At 36.0% G+C, this 20,085-nt stretch overlaps 1 protein-coding gene across 1 annotated transcript in view; it reads left to right on the forward strand.

Moving 5' to 3' along the window:
* The window catches only part of MMP16 (matrix metallopeptidase 16), a 387,096-nt gene that overhangs the window by 149,090 nt on the left and 217,921 nt on the right, over positions 1–20,085 (forward strand). Inside the window, exon 2 of the mRNA XM_043962815.1 lies at positions 19,228–19,376. Coding sequence (XP_043818750.1) covers positions 19,228–19,376 — 149 coding nt within the window. The remainder of the gene's footprint in view (positions 1–19,227; positions 19,377–20,085) is intronic.

Raw genomic sequence — 20,085 nt, forward strand, 5'->3', positions numbered from 1 at the left:
GGAATATAAAATTCCATGCCCTCTGGTCTTTTAATATAGATTCTACTAGATTTTGTATTGTCCTTACTGTATCTCCACAGTATTTTAATTCCTTTTTTCTAGCTGCTTGCAATATTTTCTCCTTGACCGGGGTTCTCTGGAATTTGGCTATGATATCCCTGGAAGTTTTCTTTTGGGATCCCTTTTAGGAGGTGATCAGTGGATTCTTTCAATTTCTATTTTATCTTCTGCTTCTAGAATATCAGGGCAGTTTCCCCTGATAATTTCTTGAAGATGATGTCTAAGATCTTTCCTTGATCTTGGTATTCAGGTAGTCCAGTGATTTTCAAATTATCTCTCCTGTATCTATTTTCCAGGTCAGTTGTTTTTCTAAGGAGATATTTCATATTGCCCTCTATTTTTTTATTCATTTGTATTTTCTTCTCTGTGTCTTGTTTTCTCATAAAGTCACTAGCTTCCATTTGTCCAATCCTAATTCCTAATTCTTAGGCAATTATTTTTTTCAGTGAGCTTTTGTATCTCCTTTTCCATTTGGCATTTTAAGCTGTTGACTTTTTTCTCATGACTCTCCTGCATCACTCTCATTTCTCTTTCCATTCTTTCCTCCATCTCTCTAAATCTTCCTTCTCTCTCTCCTACTTTCTCTTCAAAGTCCCTTTTGAGCATTTCCAGGGCCTGAGACCAATTTATATTTTTCTTGGAAGCTTTGGATTTTGGAGCTTTGACTTTGTTATTATCTTCTTCTGAGGGTGTCTTCTAGTATACTTTTCCCACACACAAAAAAACCCCCTATCTATAGTCTGCTGCTTTCTTTGCTTACTCATCTCTACACAGAAGCAGATGTCTGATTGAAATCTGATGGTCAGAGACTTGGTGTGCCTGTGCCCTTCCCCCACTGGGCCACCACCACTCTATTTGGTGCACTGGTTCAGAACCAGGGCACTTCATACCAATTCCACCAGAGACCACAGCCACTTCACCCCAGCAAACCACTGAACCCCCTCAGTTTTCTGCAAGCTGAGCCTCAGAAGATGATGCTGGCACCAAAGACTCTGGGACCCTGGAGGCGCAGTCTGTTCCTGTCTGTGTCCATACCATGCTGAGCTCCTCTCTCAGCCTGATCAGCAGGTGATCTCAGTTGCCTTCTTTGGCTGGAAAATAGTCTCACTCTCTTCTTATATGAGTTAGGTTGCTTTGGGGGTTGTTTTATGGCATTATTTTGGAGTGAGCAGACAGTTTATTGAGAGCTTGCAGGAGTCACAGTCTCTCCTCCTCCATCTTGTCTCTGCTCCGCCCCCCCCCCAGAACCCAAAACTTTAAATAAAAATATTTATTATTTTTTTAAAAAGTCATGTTCTGGCCATTCTATTAGGGAGTGGCCCATTCTGGCGAGAATGTAAATAAAGACCTTTGATACTTCTCCAAAAAAAAAAAAAAGTCATGTTCTACTCACAGTTGCATGTAATCATAAAATATTTTTGCAGAGCAGTTTTCTCTATTCTCAAACCGCTAGAGATCACAGGATAGGTCCAGTTTTAATTTTAAGTATATGAATTCCAAATAGGATCTGTTAAATTGGATACAAATTATTTAAAACAACAAGAGGAGGTAGCTAGGTATTGCAGTGGATAGAGCATCGGTCCTGGATTCAGGAGGACCTGAGTTCCTATCCGGCCTCAGATAGTTAACACTTTCTAGTTGCGTGACCCTGGGCAAGTCATTTAATCCCAATTGCCTCAACAAAATCAAAACAAAACAAAACAACACACAATAACAACAACAAGAAAAAGAGAAAACAAGGAGTATGGAGTATCCTAACAATATTTACTCTTTTACTGAGTTAATGGTTTTACTACAGGAATATAGAATCCATTAAGTTTAATAAATGTGAACTCTGAGCCTGGAATACATTTACATATCTTTGTTTTATACGTTAAAATACCACGAGGAGAGGAGCTAGGTGGCACAGTGGATAAAGCACTGACCCTGGATTCAGGAGAACCTGAGTTCAAATCTGGCCTCAGACACTTGACACTTACTAGTTGTGTGGCCCTGGTCAAGTCACTTAACCCTCATTGCCCCACAAAAACAAAAAGAAAAATAAAATTCCATGAAGCAAAATATCTAACAAAAAATATCTTCCTTTCATTGGAAGAGCAATGAATATATCTGAAGAGAAGGCATGCAACCTAGATTGGTGGCTATGTGCATATAGCTGACTTTATCCTTCTGATCAGTATCTATTTACTGAGTGAATGTGTATCTTGGTCATTATGGTAAGTGCTAAGAGTAGAGAAAGATTCCTGATAGTATCCCTTGCCCTCTAAATATTTATAATATAGGTAGGGGGAAAACAGTCACAGAAAACTTAAATAGAAGTAAAAGGTGTTAATTATTGGGGGAAAAACCCAAACCATTAAATAATAAATGTTAAGGTTTGAGAAGTCATGAATGTTGTTGCAGCCAAGGTTTCAGAAGCTTCATTAATAAGTAAAATCAGTCAATAAACATTTATGAAACACCTACTATGTCAGACACTATGCTAAGTGCTGGGGATACAAAGAAAGAGGTAAAAGACAGTTCCTCCACTTGAAGCTCACAATTTAGTAAAGAAGAATGAAAGTTCTGACTTCAATTAGACTTTAAAGGAAAACTAATAATGAAACCTGAGAGGTATAGTAAATAGAGAGCTGGCTTCAAAGCCAGAAAGACCTGAATGCAAATCCTGCCTCTGACATAAAGTGTCTATGTGACCCTAGACAAAACTCTTAAATTCTCAGTGCTCTAAGAAATACTTTTCTGAGAGTTTCTCATCAACCAATGAAAACCCAGGATTAGATAAGCAAAAAAACAAAACAAAACAAAACAAAAAACCAGAAGGAAAATACAGTAGATAGGATAAGAAATAGAAGGAACAATGTTATAGGAGTGGACAGACATGGCTCATTTAGGGGAATAATGAAAAACTCATTTGGTTCAAGATAATTAACATAGAAGAGTAAAAGGGAACAAGTTTGCAGAGTTAGGTAAGAGACTAGTGTAAAGAGTTGTGAATTGACCTTGTAGATACTATGTGGCAAATGGAAGTTTCTGAGCAAGGAGGTGACATTTTCTAAGTCAGTAGTGATTTATGGTAGTGATGGTGAGGATGATGATGATGATATAACAACAACAACAATGACAGAAACTCACCTTTCTCTATAACTTTAAATTTTAGAATTTTTTGCAACATAATAACCCTATAAAGTATGTAGTATAAGTGTTTTTCTATTTTTTAGAATAGAAAAGTGAAGACACATAGGTGACAAATATCAGAGCCAGATGAATTGAAAAGAAGAGATAATGGAAACAGAGGGATCAGTGAGGGAAGGACTGGAATAATTGGGGTGTAAGATAAAAAAGGTCTAGACCTAGGATTCTAGGAGTGAGATTGAAAAGAAATGATCATTTACATTATTAAAATAGAAATTCTTGGAAAAGGAGAGAAGGAATGGAATTATTTTCTAGGAGATAATGTGTGCTGATTACAACTAAATATTAATTAAGCTACACAAAAGTGGTAATGTCACATTTTAAATGAATAATAACTTTGGCCCATAGGGGATCTTATCAAAGGGTTTCCTTGTTTGCTAGAGAATTTCTAGTGCTATTTGACTGTCTTTAAGAAACTTCCAACAACATTAACTCATTAGGTTCTCTTTAATTTCCTAATTAATTCACAATATATTTGAAAACATATGCAAGACCCACTGCAAACCATAAAGCACTGCATAAATGGTGGATATTATTATCCTTATTACTAGATAAAATTATGTTAAAAGGAAAATTCATAAATTCTTAAATCATAAGAAAGTGCCTTGTCTATAGTAGATACATAATAAATGTTTATTCCATTAAATTGATTTAATTTTTAGGGGAGTTAAAAGCATTTCACCACAGAATGTATTGCTTCCATGGAAAATAAAATCAAAACATTCTAATAATGCCTAACCCTGTTGAGTTATGGATGCTTTTAGTTTTTTATCCAATGACTAAGTATTATCCTTGGAGAGAGCTAATGTTTGAGTGTGCCCTGAGAATAGATATTTGAAACACCACTACCACCACCACCACCACCAACAACAAAAACACCACCACCAACAACAGATGAAATATATTTGTTTTGTGGTTTGTGACTCACTTTACATGCATTAGCTCATTTGATTTCTATAATAATCCCATGACAAAGATGCTAATAGAATCTTTATTATAAAAGTTAAGAAATAGAGGCTTAGAGAGGCAAATGACTTTTCCAGAGACACACAATATATCAAGTGTCTGAGGCCATTTGTGAAGCCAAAACTTTCCTGACTGCAATTTTAACACCCTATCCATTATATGCCATGTTAGTACTTTGGATAAAAAAGGATTCTGGGATGCTTACGATAAGTACTATTGGTCTTGCACCAGAAGAGTCTCTCTCATGCTCTGTCTCTGCTGCTATCTTTCTCCTTCATTCCTTCCTCCCTCCCTCCTTCCTAACCTTCCTCCTTCCTTCTTTCCTTCCCTCCTCCCTCCTTAACTACATCCCTCCTTCCTTCTGTCCTTTGCTCCCTCCCTCCTTCCTCCCCTCCTCCCTCCTTTCCTTTCTTCTCTCCTTCCTCCTTCCTTCCTCCTTCCTTTGTTCCTTCCTTCTTTCTTTCCTTCCCTCCCTCACCTATCCTCTCATTCCCCTCCCTGTGACCCTCCCCCATCCTTCCATCATAACAAAAAAGGAAAATGCTAGGAAGAAATTTAAGCTCTTCCAAATTCTAAACAATTGGGATGTCTGTGTCTTTGTTACATAGAAATATTTAAGGGAAGAGGTCTAGAAAACTTGTCTTTTTTTATTCTGACCAGGCCAAGCAATCAGAAACTTTAAATTGTAGGTTTTAGTTTTAAGGGAGTGAAAATTGAGCTATAAATATTTGAAAGATTTATAATCATTTTTGTCTTTAAAAAATGAATTATTTTCATTACTATCTATCTAATAATGAGATTCACAGAGAGAATTTTATACTTTTGTTTACAGCAAACTGGATTATCTTACACTCGTCCTGATTTCAGCCTTGAGCAAAACTAGAGGATATTTATATATCATTGTATATAATAAGACTTAATATGGAAGTTTTAACCTTTGATTTACCATATCTATCTAATATTCCCATTGAGACACTATTTGTTACTGGATGTTGCAACTTTCTTTTAATACTGTCTCATATAGAATCAGTTGTCAAATCTATTTCTACAATATCTCTTTTCTTCTGTCCCCTTCCATCTTTACATTTGTCTTCTTGCTTCTCTTTAGATTATTACCTTACTTGAGGCCTTCATTAATTCTTGCCTAAACTATTAAAGCAGCCTTCTAATTTGGTCTTGCTGTCTCTTTTCTAGTTAACAGTTATGGGTTAATTTATCTTAGAAAAATGGAAAGGTTAGAATGAAATCATCAAATACTTCTTTCCATCTATGACCAAGGGAGGCAGCCATATTTTATCTTCTTGTCTGGAGCTTCCAGTAAAATTACAAAGATTTTCTTGGTTTGCAAACAGATAATACAATAGCTTTATGATTGGAAATAATCTATGTCCTATTTAAAAAGGTGGGGAGTGAGGGACAAAGGGGAACCATACTCAAGTGATTAGACGCTAAAGCTGAGAGCAGGGCCATACAGTTGTTCATTTGTAATCATGCTGCCACTTAATGATCCCTGTCATACCAGAGGTGTCATACCGGGAGAATTTGTTTCGCTTTCTCTTTCCTCATTACTTTACACTTGTCTCATTTGACCAGCAGTAACCACAGAAGTGGGCAATGTAAATTGAAATAGCATTTAATGGCAAAGTCTCTGACAAAGTAACTTTCCATTGTTCATTCTCTTCTAAATTGCTTAAATATTCGGTTTTTAAAATTCAGTGCTTACTTTCTTATCAGCTAACATAGCATAAGAGGTAAGCTTGGAGATTTAAGAGTAGGATGGAAACTAAGAAGGGGAAAATAGCTGCAGCTATACTTTAGAATATATATCAATATTAACTTAAGAAGTTTGTGTTTTTAAATTAATATATTAATATAATTCTTTATATTATATATATTTTCTATCCCAAGGCATATAATAAACATCTCTTTTCTATAGTACCAAACTCTGATTTCTCTAATTCCCGCTCCCTTCTTCAGAGGTTTTCTGAGAAGGTGTTACTTCTCCTAAAGTCATGCTTAGTTTGTAGGAACCAAGACTCAGTGTGATTCCCTGTCTCCCTCATCCTCAGACTCCCTAAACAGATACAGAAGAGTTCTAATTCTAAAGCTCTAATCAAGAAAAAGATCACAATTTCTCATTCAACTGGAAATATTTGCAGATATCCAGAACATGAACATGGAATCTGGAAAAGCTTGAACAAAAATTAGTAGTAGGCTTCCACCAGTCGCTGATGACCATGGATCAGCGCCTTGAAGAGCCACAGGCCACAGTGTGGCTGTGCAGTCCAATACGGGAGCCACAGCTCCTGCTGCAACAAGGACATCTGAAAACTGCGCTCTCTGTTGCCCGTCGGTTCCTGAGTCTCATTCGTTTTTCTTCGTCCAGAGCTTGGAGGCCCATCTCAGCTGCGCATAAGCTGCTCCCGAGTACTGAACTCCATCAGGCGTGGTCCTTGGCCATCTCCTTCCAGCTGCCAGTATCTATTCCCAGAGCCCTCAAGTCTTGCTTGCATATATCTCTGTAGCAAAGCTGGGGGTGTCCAGCAGGTCTTTGGCCTGAGGCTAACTCGCCATAGAGTAGGTCTTTAGGAATGCGTCGGTCTTGCATGCGGTGCACATGACTGAGCCAGCGCAGCCATCTTTGTTTCAGTAGCATGTAGATGCTCGGAAGTTGTGTGCGTTGGAGCAATTCTGTGTTGGTGATCGTATCCGACCAAGATATGCCAAGGATGTGCCAAAGGCAGCGCATGTGGAAGATGTTAAGCTTCTTCTCTTGTCTAGTGTATGTAGTCCATGTTTCACTGCCATACAGTAAGGTACTCAGGACACATGCTCAATAGATGGCAAATTTGGCTCATCTTGTCAGTTTACTGTTTGCCCAGACATGCTTGGCAAGCTTATACATGTTTGAAGTAGCTCTCCCAATCCTCTGATTGATCTCAGAATCAAGTGACAAATTGTCACTGATAATAGAGCCAAGATACGAGAATTGGCTTACGACATCCAACTGGTAGCTACCAATGTCTATCAATGGAGGTGACATAGCACTCTGACTATGACTTTCATCTTTTTAAGATTAATGTTTAGGCCAAAGTCCATGCAAGCTTGAGAGAAGCAATCCATCAAGGTCTGCAAATCACGCTCTGAGTGACAGGCAAGTGTAGCATCATTGGCGAAAAGCAGGTCTCTAAGGGTGCTACCTCTCTCACTCTGGTTTTAGATCTCAGACATGAAACGTTGAACAAGCCTTTGTCTGACTGGGAATGCAGATAGATGCCATCAGTTGATGAACTCAAAGCATGACGTAACAGCATGGAGAAGAAAATCCCAAACAGGATGGGAGCAAGCACACATCCTTGCTTGACTCTGCTGTTTATGCTGAATGCTTCAGAGCTGTTGCCTTTGAACTGTACAACACCCTGCATGTTGAAATGAAAGGAGCGAATCAGGCTATGGAGTTTAGGAGGGAAACCAATTCTCAAAAGAATTTCAAAAAAGACTTTCTCTGTTAACCATATCAAATGCTTTGGTCAGGTCAATGAAGAGGGGTTTTCTTTGTTCTCTGCACTTTTCTTACAGTTGGTGAAGCGAGAAAATCATATCAATAGTTGACCTCCCTGCTTGAAAGCCACATTGGAATTTGGGGTAAACATGGCCGGCAAGTTTAGGCAGTCTAAGCAAGATGACCTTGGCAAGGGGCAGCTAGGTGGCACAGTGGATAGAGCACCGGCCCTGGAGTCAGGAGTACCTGAGTTCAAATCTGGCCTCAGACACTTACCACTTACTAGCTGTGTGACCCTAGGCAAGTCACTTAACCCCAATTGCCTCACTAAAAAAAAAAAAAAAAAAAAAAAAAAAAGATCTTGGCAAACATCTTCCCAATGATGCTGAGAAGTGAAATTCCTCTGTAGTTGTTACAGTCACTCCTGTCTATACTGTTCTTATGAAGAGTAAAAATTGAGCAAAAATAGGATCCTGAAAACCATACTTTAAACATCTAGGCATGTTTGGTTTACAAAGGACCAGGAGATAATGGAATTTTCCTTCAAACCAATAAAATCCTTAAGTGACAATGGCCAGGTTTCCTAGGTGTGGGGACCAATTTTTAATTGGGGAGTGCTAGCTAAGCAGCTTGCCACAATATTGGGGCAAGGAAGGAGACCGGCAACCTCCCTCAAAACAGAACAAGATTTATTTTAACAAGAATGAACTTTAAAAGAAAAACACACACACACACACACACAAACAGGATCAGTAGGATCAAGGGAAAGGAAATAAAATGGGGAAAGGGAAATTATAATACCTGAAAAAATACCATCGCCCAGGAATCAGCTGAAAATACACAGCAGAACACCTGTCACTTTCCAGCTTCCACCTAGAATGCCCAAATCTCTTCCCCCAAACTTAGAAACACCCCACACATCCCCAGCCAATGGGATGGCTGCTCTGACGGTCACATGATTGCTTTCACTAGGCTTCCAATTATTATAATTTTGCAAGGCCCATGTAGGCTTCAAGTGGTGATGATGTGAGGTGCCAGACCTCTAGCAATGGCTACAACCAGTGGGTGGAACACTATGTGGTTTGCGGAACCCCAGGCCAGTGTGCGCCAAGGCATAAAAACCTCAAATAATTAATTCTTTATATAGGGAAACATTTCTCATAGTGTTATGGAAAACATATCCTTCACATATTATTAGACAACTTAATTACATACTTATGTAACATGCCATCTCATAATGTGTATGGGTAACTACCTCCACCAAAGCAAATCAGTCTCTCTGGATTTAGCTAAACTTGTGCTGAATGCAGACAGGAGCAACTGACTAGAGTTGGCTCCTTATATCAACTGGATTATATGCCTTCTATATTATTTTTATAATTATAAACATATATGCATATACACACACACACACACACACACACACACATATATATGTCTACGTCCATATCTATATCTATATCTACTTGAAGAAAAATCTTCTTAAGAATGGGAGGGAAATTCCTCAGTCATCTGTCTGTACACAGACCATTGACTTGTCAGAGATAAGGTTTCACAAGAAAGATGAAAGAATAGAAGAGAAAAAAAGATATAACATATCCTTAAGAAGATTTAACTTTGACTTATTTAAACACATTTTGAATTTTTAAAAAAATGGGAAACAGATAAGAGAAATGATATTGACACAAACTGTAATATTTTTTTCTAGAAGTTTAACAAATTTAAATTAATTGCTATAACAAGAACATCAAAATAGCCCAGAAAACACTTTAGTCACATCTGAGTTACTTGCCAAATTGAGAGAGTTGTCTGCCAAAGGCAAAAACTTCATTAAAATATAACTCCATCTGTACAATGATGGATAATTATGAGTAGTATCATTTTTATAGCAGAGACAATTAGTGGAAAGTGAAAACAGGTTAAAGAAAGTTTGGTCAGATATACAAATAAAGACATTCAAGGATAAAAACTAAAGAAGGACTACAAACAGAAGAAAAAAATTGAATGATTTACAAAAATTATTACAAAACAGCACTTTCTCCATCAATAAAAGTGGAACAGCCACACTCAGATCCTAACATCATAGTCCTTGAAACTGGACTTCCTTTACAGAGGAAGTAGAAATGATACTAAAGAAACAGAAAGCAGAAGCAGCCAGATTAGATTAGTTATATATAGAAGCTAATTGTGCCAGCTGCAAATTAGTTCTGAGGGAGTTAAAGGACTCATTTACAAGGTATCTAAAGGAGAGGAAAATACCATAGATATGGACGCAATGTCAGACATTAATGATTTTAAAAAAAGGATGATCAAGCAACAGTCACTTGCAACTTATTTGTCTATTCTTTTAACTACTCAAAAAATTTTATAAGGGTCATCTATACACAAATTAAGAACATTCATAATAAGTATACCAATAAATAATGAATGAATTTTTGTGGTTGAAATTTTAAAATGGATTACAACTTTCTCACCTCACAATTGATTGAAAGATGTAGAGAAAATAAGATTCTATTTTGTTTATTTTTTACTGATTAAAAACGTATTTGATTTGACCTAATAAAACTGACTTAAAATGTCATCAAGACTCTTCAGGATTCCTTAGGACATGTAATAATCCTGTTCAGTAATTCTGAAAATAAAAATAAGGAAGGTCATAAAAGAGGAAGATAAATGCTCATTAAAATTATTCTCCACTGTAGTGCAGGAAATCTAGTGCAGAATCTATAATCTATGTTGAAAAGTGACTCTGTGGATGGTGAAGTTCTCCAGATGTTCCTGTATGAGGTTAACACTGTGTTAATTGCATCAAACCTGAAGGCCCTGCAGTATATCCTGGAGGACATCTGTAATCACTTTAGGGAGCCTGGCCTTTTCATGCACCCATATTAAATGCTTCTTGTTCAGACTTTAATATATATCTTAATCAACACCTTTGGGAAATTGTCCATAAATATATATATTTGGCCCAGAAAAAAATTGATGGACATTGAGCTGAGTCCTGAATTGAAAAGGAAGGAAAGAATAGACTGGATTTATTTCAGGAAATTACAAAAGACTTTCTTGACTCCAAGCTTCCCATATTGGCAACATATAGTTTATCAGTGTTGCTATAATGATAGTGAGACCTGGAACATCTCTACCTCTGGAAAAGTAAGATAAGCATCACTTAGAATGAAAAAGTTAATGAAAAAGCTAAGTTAGTGAAAAAGTGCAAAGTAACAGGCTGTAATACATAAACAACAATAAATACCAAAGATCTCTGAGATAAAGGATGCCATTAAGAAGTTGTATTACTGAAAAAGAAAATGAGCTAGTCATGTAGTGAGAGCAAAGAATAGTAGCTAGACACCCAGAGTGTTTCAGTGGTACCTTCTGAATGGTAGAGAAAGGAGAGGAAGATCTCCCAAATCAAAGAGATCACAATCCAGTCAATTATTTGCACACTAACAACTTGTTTTGTATGGCCTCATCTCAATAACCCATGTGTAAACTTCATTTAGGAACCATTTAAGGTTAATGAAAAGAATATTAGTCTTAGAACCAAAATACCATGTTTTTCATCCTAGCTCTTTCACTTACCCGTTATGTGATGTAGGATAAACTATTTGACCTTTCTCAATCTTAGTTCTTTAACTTGTGCATTGATGGTATTGGACTAAATGTACTCTTGAGGCCCATCAAAATCTACCATTCTGTTTCTAACATTGATATCATCAGGATTTCTGATTTCAGTGGCATAGGTGACTTTTAATAAGCTCTTTTTTAAATCCTAAAAGTGTTTTATTATTTTCCAGTTACATGTAAATATAATTTGCAACATTTGTTTTCATAGAATTTTTAGTTCCAAATTTTTCTCCCTCCCTCCCTTCTATCTCCACTCCCCAAGACAGAAAGGAACCTGATATATCTTATATATGTACAATCATATGTAAAGGGCAGACATTTAATAGTTCCTACTACCTTAATTGGAAAACAAAATGACAAACCACTCCAGTATCTTTGCCAAGAAAATCCCATGGACAAAAGTTGATGGGATCATGTAGAGTTGGACATGACTGAATGACCTAAGAACAACAAATTGCCTAAATGCTGAGAACCTTGCTATTTTCCAGTTCTTCTCTTGACTTGTCTGCTTTCCCCCCTCCCATGTAAACAATTATACTCACAAGGAAGAGACTTAACTTTGATGGGTGAATACTTTGTCATTGGGGAAGATTTCTCTTTCTTTCTTCCTTCCTTCCTTCCTTCCTTCCTTCCTTCCTTCCTTCCTTCCTTCCTTCCTTCCTTCCTTCCTTCCTTCCTTCCTTCCTTCCTTCCTTCCTTCCTTCCTTCCTTTCTTTCTTTCTTTCTTTCCTTCTTTCTTTCTTTCTGATGGGGCATTGAGGGTTAAGTGATTTGCATAGGGTCACACAGCTATTAAGTGTCAAGTATCTGAAACTGTATTTGAACTCAGGTCCTGAATCCAAGGCCAGTGCTTTATCCGGCACCACCTAGCTGCCCCCTGGAAAATTACTTTTAACTAAAGAGGTTTTATTAAAAAAAATGGCTCAAGAAGAATTTTCTTCTCAAATATTTAATATTTATTTTACATAATATAGCATCACCTCCATCTCATCTCCTTTTTATACTCATATTTTTGTCTATGTAATGAATTACAAAATAGAGAGGAATCAAGAAATATAGAATATATTAAGTTTACATTTTTTCAATTATAGGCAATCTAGGAAAAGGAAAAAAATATACCATACCTCATCTCTTATTCTTTAAGGTATTTTTATCTCATATCTGTCAAACATCATATAAGACTGAACTATTTTTTGTTACTAAGTTGAATGTGTTTCCCTAAGGAACCTTAGGGTTGAAAAAGTACATAGTTTTACTCAATAGCAATTTTACTTTCATAATAGTAAGAAAGCTCATGTTAAGGTCAGAAGTGAAGTAGAAGTAGTCATCTGTATATTTGATGTAGTGATCCGGTTATGTACCTTTTCATTTTAAATCTAAAGGACAGCTTAGTGATGAAATATTTTGAATGCATTTTGGCCTATCCATGCTTTCATTTCATTTTTGGTCATCTTTTGTACCTATTTCACTAGATGGTTGCTGAATTGTAACATCTAGAGTGCAATTGATCATATATATAACATTTTATAAAATAATACTTTTATAATGGAAAGAGCAACATTCTTTAAAATCAATTTAGAATTTAAATGAACAAAAAGCCTAATTTTTGTCCTGATAATTGATACTTTGAGTGTTAGAGTCTACAAAATCACAGAAAATACCCTACACTGGTTAAATTATTTCATTAATTGCTAGCTATGATTTATATAGCTGCTTTTCACACTAGAAAATAGACCTTAGATCCTTGCCAGCTATCTGTGAGCATCTGATTTTTTTTTCCCTTGGTGGGGAAGAAGTACCTAGAGAAGCTTACATTAATATTTTATTAATGTCTCCTTTTCTCTTTTTCTCTGTCTCCCTCTCTATGTCACTATCTCTATATCTCGTATTCTTTTTTGTTTGTTTTTGTTTTTTGAGGGGCAATTGGGGTTAAGTGACTTGCTCAGGGTCACACAGCTAGTAAGTGTTAAGTGTCTGAGGCTGGATTTGAACTCAGGTACTCCTGAATCCAGGGCCAGTGCTCTATCCACTGCGCCATCTAGCTGCCCCTCGTATTCTTTTAAAAAAGCATGTTAGATCATATATTATTATTAATATCACTATCATCATCATTAACTGGAACAAAATCTTTAAATGATCATAATTGAATATAATGATGACCTAAATATATATATAAATGCAAAAGAAAGACATATATATTTTAGCCCTTTCCTTCCTAAGGACAATATTTATACAGAGGTTTAACTTCTAGCATGGAAAATGGGAAGAGTGATGGATCTGGAGTCTGAGGACCTGGATGGAAATGAATCTGAGAAACAGAGACAGGCATTTAATAGTTCCTATTACCTAAATTGGAGAAGGAAATGACAAACCACTCCAGTATCTTTGCCAAAAATTCTTGTTTTACACTTAGTGCTTCTGTGAACTTGTACAAGTGATTAAAGTATTCTGGACCTCAGCATCCTCATCTGTAAAAGGAGATTGGATTTGTTGAACTTTATGGTCCTTCCAACTCAAAATCTTTGATCCTATAAATATAGTGGACTGTTTGCCTCTTTCCTAAAAAGCTGCTCATAATTTTAAATCAGAATAAATACAGTGAAACTGAAATAGCAGGAATGTTCAGGAAACGAGATTGCCTATTTAACTGAATTTTCTGGTTAACTTTTACTTCACTAGATGGTTTTCAGAAAACTATTTTTGCCTTCATTTCTGAAAACCTTTGAAAATACAGTTACATAATCTCCTGCCTTACTAGAGTACTTTTATAGTGATCATATTTTCCAAATATGATCTTGGTCAGATATCAAATATGACTTTTGCATAACTTCAATCAAAGTATAATTCTGGACTATTTTTGAATACACTGGATTACGATTACCTTAAATATGGTGCTCATAATTTAATGTTTCTTTCCTGAATGGGTATCTTTCAGTGTCTCACTATAATCATTCTGAGAATACTTTAATTATACATTATTATATGGGGTAGAAGACTACCCTGAGCAAAGGATGTCTGCTGGAATTTCTATCATTATTCAGGGATTCTCTGTTTATATATATCTTATGCTAAATCAGCAAGGCTAGTTTTTTTTTTTATTTTTTGCATTCCATAGGGTCATAGAGTCACACATTTATAGCTAGAGGAAACTTTAGGCCATGGAGTCCAATCCCACCCTTTTACAAAGGAGGAAACTGAAAGCTAGAGGGGATAAATGACCTGCCAAAGATTTCAGATTCCAAGCTCAATGATCTATCTCTTGCTATGAGAGAAAGATAACATAAGTTTTATTGGTTTATATTTAATTGGATTTCAGCTAATTGCTGTCTTATTGCAGCCCATTTTTTCAGTGGATTATTGAATTTAGTATTTAGAACATTGTAGAGATTTTTAATTCCAGATGCCATTTGAGAGATGGTGAACCCATAGTCCACAGATTACACAAGCACTAATTAGCAGGACTGGTGTTTGAACCTGGGTTAACTGAATCATAGACTTATATTTGCCCTATTACTCCTCTGATATGTTGCTTTATGGTAGTTTGGATTATGTGCTACATTCACTTATCATTTCTCAAATGTCTACTCTCTTCTACTTTGTAAATGATATCCAGAAATTCATTATCCTGCAATACATCAATGCCAACATTCACACCTCCTCAGTACACTCTTCCCCTGGAGCCCTTCCCTCACTCTGATTGGAGTGGGTAGAGGGTGGACATTAGAGAGTTTCCCCGAATGCTCTTCCCAAGTCCTCCATTTAAGAAGGACATTCAGGGCAGCCATCTGATCTTTCCCATTGATTTCAGGACCTCATCATGTACCTATACCCACATGGCTGTACCCTCTCCCCCCCCCCCATGTCTTAGCTTCTCTTTATGTGTTTTCATCCCTCATTAGATTGTGAGCTCCTTCAGGACATAGTAGGCAGTTAAGAAATATTTTACTAACTGATCAACTTGTTAGCATTCAGTTAGCAATTTAAATATCAGGGATTGGGTTACAAAAATAGCTTCTAAAATATTTTGCATGGTGAGAAATGATTTATTTCAACCTCTAGTGCACTGTATTTCTAATATACTATATGATGATAATTAGTGGTAGAGATAATCTGTTGCAATAACAGAAGCTCCAGATTGTGTGTCAAGTGATCTGCCTCTAGGATAAAGTATGAATTCCTGTTTGATGTTTCAATCTCTTCACAATCTGGCTGCAACCCATCTTCTCATACAGATTTCTCAATCCCACTCACTAATTTTACATTTAGGTCAAGCTGGGTTTACTTTCTTTTCTCTATGAAAAGCACAACATCTCCCACCACTGTTCCTTTGCACAGACTGCCCTTAAGGTTGGGAATGTTCTGCTTCCTCATGCTGTGAGTGGGACTGTCTAGCTCCCTTCAAAGCTAAGCAGAAGTGCTACCTTCTCTAACAGGCTCTTCTCAATTACATTAATTTCAAACCAATTTTTAATTTTCCCCAGAAATGACTTTGTTTTACTTTTTACTTTCCCCCACTTAATAGTATTTTATTTTTCCCAATTATATACAAAAATAGTTTTCAATATTCATATTTCTAAGATTGTGAGTTCCAAATTTTTCCCCTACCCTCCCTTCCCTTCGCCCTTCCTGGGACAGCAAGAAATCTGACATAAGTTATATATGTTAGATGTATGTCCACATTAGTCATGTTGTGAAAGAAGAATCAGTACAAAAGGGAAAAGGCATGAGAAACAAAAAAAGGGAAAATAGTATACTTTGATCTATATTCCTTGTTCCTTATCTGCATATGGATAGCATTTTCCATTGTTAGTCTTTTGGAATTGTATTTGATTATATTACTAAGAAAAAATGAGTCTAAAGTAGATGATCATAATACAATGTTGCTGTTACTGTGTACAATATTTTTTTGATTCTGCGCATTTCACTCAGCATCAGTTCATGTAAGTCTTTCTAGATTTTTCTGAAATCCACTGCTCATCATCTCTTATGGCACAATAGTATTCCAATACATTCATATACCACAACTTGTTTAACCAGTTCCCCAAATGATGGTCATCCGCTCAATTTCTAATTCTTTGTCACTACAAGAGCTACTATAAATAATTTTGTACATGTGGATTTTCCCCTTTTTATGATCTTTTGGGATACAGACCTAGTAGTGGTATTGCTGGATCAAAGGGAATTCACAGTTTTATAGCCCTTTGGGCATAGTTCCAAATTGCTCTCCAGAATGGTTGGATCAGTTAACAACTCCATGAACAATGTGTGGGGGCAGCTAGGTAGCATGGGGGCAGTTATATGGTGCAATGGATAAATCAGTGCCCCTGGATTCAGGAGAACCTGAGTTCAAATCCAGCCTCAGACTCTTGACACTCACTAGCTGTGTGACCCTGGGCAAGTCACTTAACCCTCATTGCTCTGCCCCCCCCAATTAAAATGAAATAAAATGAATAATGTGTTAGTGTTTTAATTTTCCCACATCTTCTCCAACATTTATCATTTTCCTTTGCTGCAATATTAGCCAATCTGATAGGTATGTGGTGTTATCTGAGAGTTGTTTTAATTTGTATTTCTCTAATTAATAGTGATTTAGAGCATTTTTTCATATGACTACAAATAGCTTTAATTTCTTCAGCTGAAAATTGCCTGTTCATATCCTTTGACCATTTATACATTGGGGAATAATGACTTCGTTTTTTGTTTTATTTGTACATAGTTGTTTACTTGTTTCTAGTCTTATTAGAATATAAGTTCCTTAAGAAAAGGAGTTTTTCAATTTTGTGTTTCTATCCTAGATGACAACCACAAGGGGGGACTGACAATTTTTTTTGATCCAGACCTAAGACCTAAGATTTCTTTCTTCTAAGTCCTACACACACACACACACACACACACACACACACACACACACACACACACACAGTAGATACATACTTACATGAATAAATACATACATATGTACTGAGTTCTTTTCTTCTCATCAAGGGGAATACATTTCAGAACAAGAAATATCAACAGTGTGGTTTTAAATTGTCATTAACTTTGTGAGAAATAACATGACAACTCTATTAAATTGTATATGAATTTCATACAAGCAAGAATAAACCAGTGGTTAAATTATTTATCTTACATTCATTCAAAAATAAAATATACTGAAGATCTTCATCCTTATTAACTAGGTAACTATATCTCTACAGTCTTTGCTGGCACCATATTCATCACAGATTAGATGAAAAAATTTTTAGCATTTCCTTGCTGCATGAAAAATGAGTTTCCTAGTTTGGGTTTTGCTAGTACAGCTCATTGACAAGAGCACATTACTTCTCTTGTGCATTATATTAGAACAGAGATTATATTTCACCTTTGAGAGATGAAGGGGGAGGAGCAGGCATTTATACTATTTCTTTTCCAGTGAGCCTCTGAGAAAAATAGCAAAGAAACAGATTTTTATCTCTTTTTCTTTGACAGAGTTCTTTCCATTATCTGTTTTTTTTTAGGGAAATTTAATGTTAACATTTGCTATTTATTTCCATTATGCACATAACTTTACTTCTTTGAAGTTGTATCTTCTTAAGAGAAGTGCACTCTGTTATTTGGAGGAAAAATACTGCCTGACTTTTCACAGGTCCTTGTTCATCCTCTTCATGATGAGCAGGAAGCAGAAACAAGAAGGAAAAGCACACCTCTTAGAAACTACACCGTAGTGACAAGAAGTGTCAGTGGCAACATCCTTTTGTGTGAAAGCTTTATCAGCTTGACAGATAGCTTATTGAGCTCCCACTGAATTGGGATCTCTAGGGAGGAGGGAGGTCAAAGGCAGAGAAAAGGCTATGCACCAAGCACATGATTTAGAATAAGAAATGAACCTGGAAAAATCCTATGGCCCATATTATTTTTTGATCTAAGGTGGTAATATTTTCCCATATTTCTTCATTCTCTACCCACCTCTGTTCCTATACTCTTTCTGCTTTTTTCAGGTTCAGTCCCTGTGCAGAGTTTGATCTCGTGTACATTCTCTCTAGGCTTCCTCTTGCTTATGCCCTGAAGTATAGTCTTTTGAAGTAAGCACTGACTGGGCCCAGTTACTCAGGCAGCTTTTAGCTCTAAGTAAGACATTTGGATGATTCTGTCATTTGAATGGACAGGAGCTAGTGCAAGTAACTGGTCAAAAAAAAAAATCCCATGGGTGAATTTGTTGTACTTTTCAAATCATCTTTTAACCACAACTAAACAGACTGGTTGTTTATGGCATTCATGCTCTGACCAAAATGAGGTAGCAACCCTGTTAAGATGCATGATTGAAGTCACTGTTTTGTTGCTAAGGAAAATGGCTTTTTGGATTTAGCCTGAGGATATTTATAGAGTTTATTTTTTAAATGGGTTAGAGTTGACATAAATAAAGAAATTCTACCTCTAGTTCAAGGGATAACATTTGTTTAGATACTTGTAGCCAAAACTTGAAATGTTGAAGCAATTATTGAGGTAGGTACATCATTTGAATCAGAATGGTACAGTGGTAAGAGCTATACTTGGAGGCAGTGGACTTTTTTTTTTTCCAAATTCTGGTTCGGCCACTTACTACCTGTGTGATCTTGAGCAAGTTACTGAACTTTTTCAGGCCTCAGTATCGTCATCTGTAAACTGAATTGGAACTCTGAGATTTTTTCCAGCTTTAAATCTATTAACATATGATCCAAAGATTAATAAATAAGTAATTAAATGACAATTTAATATAGAAAGAAATCTTTAAAAATTGAAAGACCTTTTATTGTAAAGTATAATGGATAACTTTGATTTTTAGACATGAAGGTCTATAGAACTAGAGAAATTTTTACTTATTTGTAAATTTGAATGAAAAGGAACTCTACTTGTTATTGCAGGTTTGGTTACAAAAGTACGGCTACCTTCCACCAACAGACCCCAGAATGTCGGTGTTACGTTCTGCAGAGACCATGCAGTCAGCTTTAGCTGCCATGCAGCAGTTCTATGGCATTAATATGACAGGAAAAGTGGACAGAAATACAATAGAGTAAGTAATGGTAACTAAGCCATTATTTCTTTTTTTTTTTTCTGCAGCTCCTAAACACACTATGGAAACAACCAAAAAAGATGATTATTACAATACCACTTGTTGGGCAATGTATTTTCTCAGGATCTTTACTTTGGACTTTGCCTTTTATGTCTTTCTAACTTTGTGACCTTACTTGGCAAAGGCCAAGTTGCATATTGCTATCCATTATTAGGAATATATAGAATCGTTAAAACATCTAATTCTGATGAAAGTATATCGTGGAGTTCTCGAAAGGGTTTGAAGACATTTTAAGAGAACTCTGAATTGCATTAACTTTGTTACTGATTTTTTCCACTCTTTAGGGCTTCTGTGTACTAACTGGTCTTAGTGTGGATCAACAGATTTGACTTTCTTTGTAAACAACATACCTAAATTAACTCAGCAGGTTCTAACATATTTACATAACTATGGAATGTTATTGTTTCTTTTGCCATTCTAAATTTTCTATCCAGATGAAAGTGTCATACTTTTCCGTGAAGTCCAAAAAAAATTATATAGTATAAACTTGCTCTTATTAACTTCAAAGAAGTTTTTAATTAATAAAGTATTTTATTTTTTTCCATTACATGTAAAGATAGTTCTCAACTTTTGTTTATACAAGCTTTAAAATTTCCAAAGAAGTTTTAAAAACATTGCTAATTAACCTGCCCAATAACCTTTAAGGGTA

Source organism: Dromiciops gliroides, chromosome 1 (genome assembly GCF_019393635.1).
Source record: "Dromiciops gliroides isolate mDroGli1 chromosome 1, mDroGli1.pri, whole genome shotgun sequence".
Classification (NCBI taxonomy): Eukaryota; Metazoa; Chordata; class Mammalia; order Microbiotheria; family Microbiotheriidae; genus Dromiciops; species Dromiciops gliroides.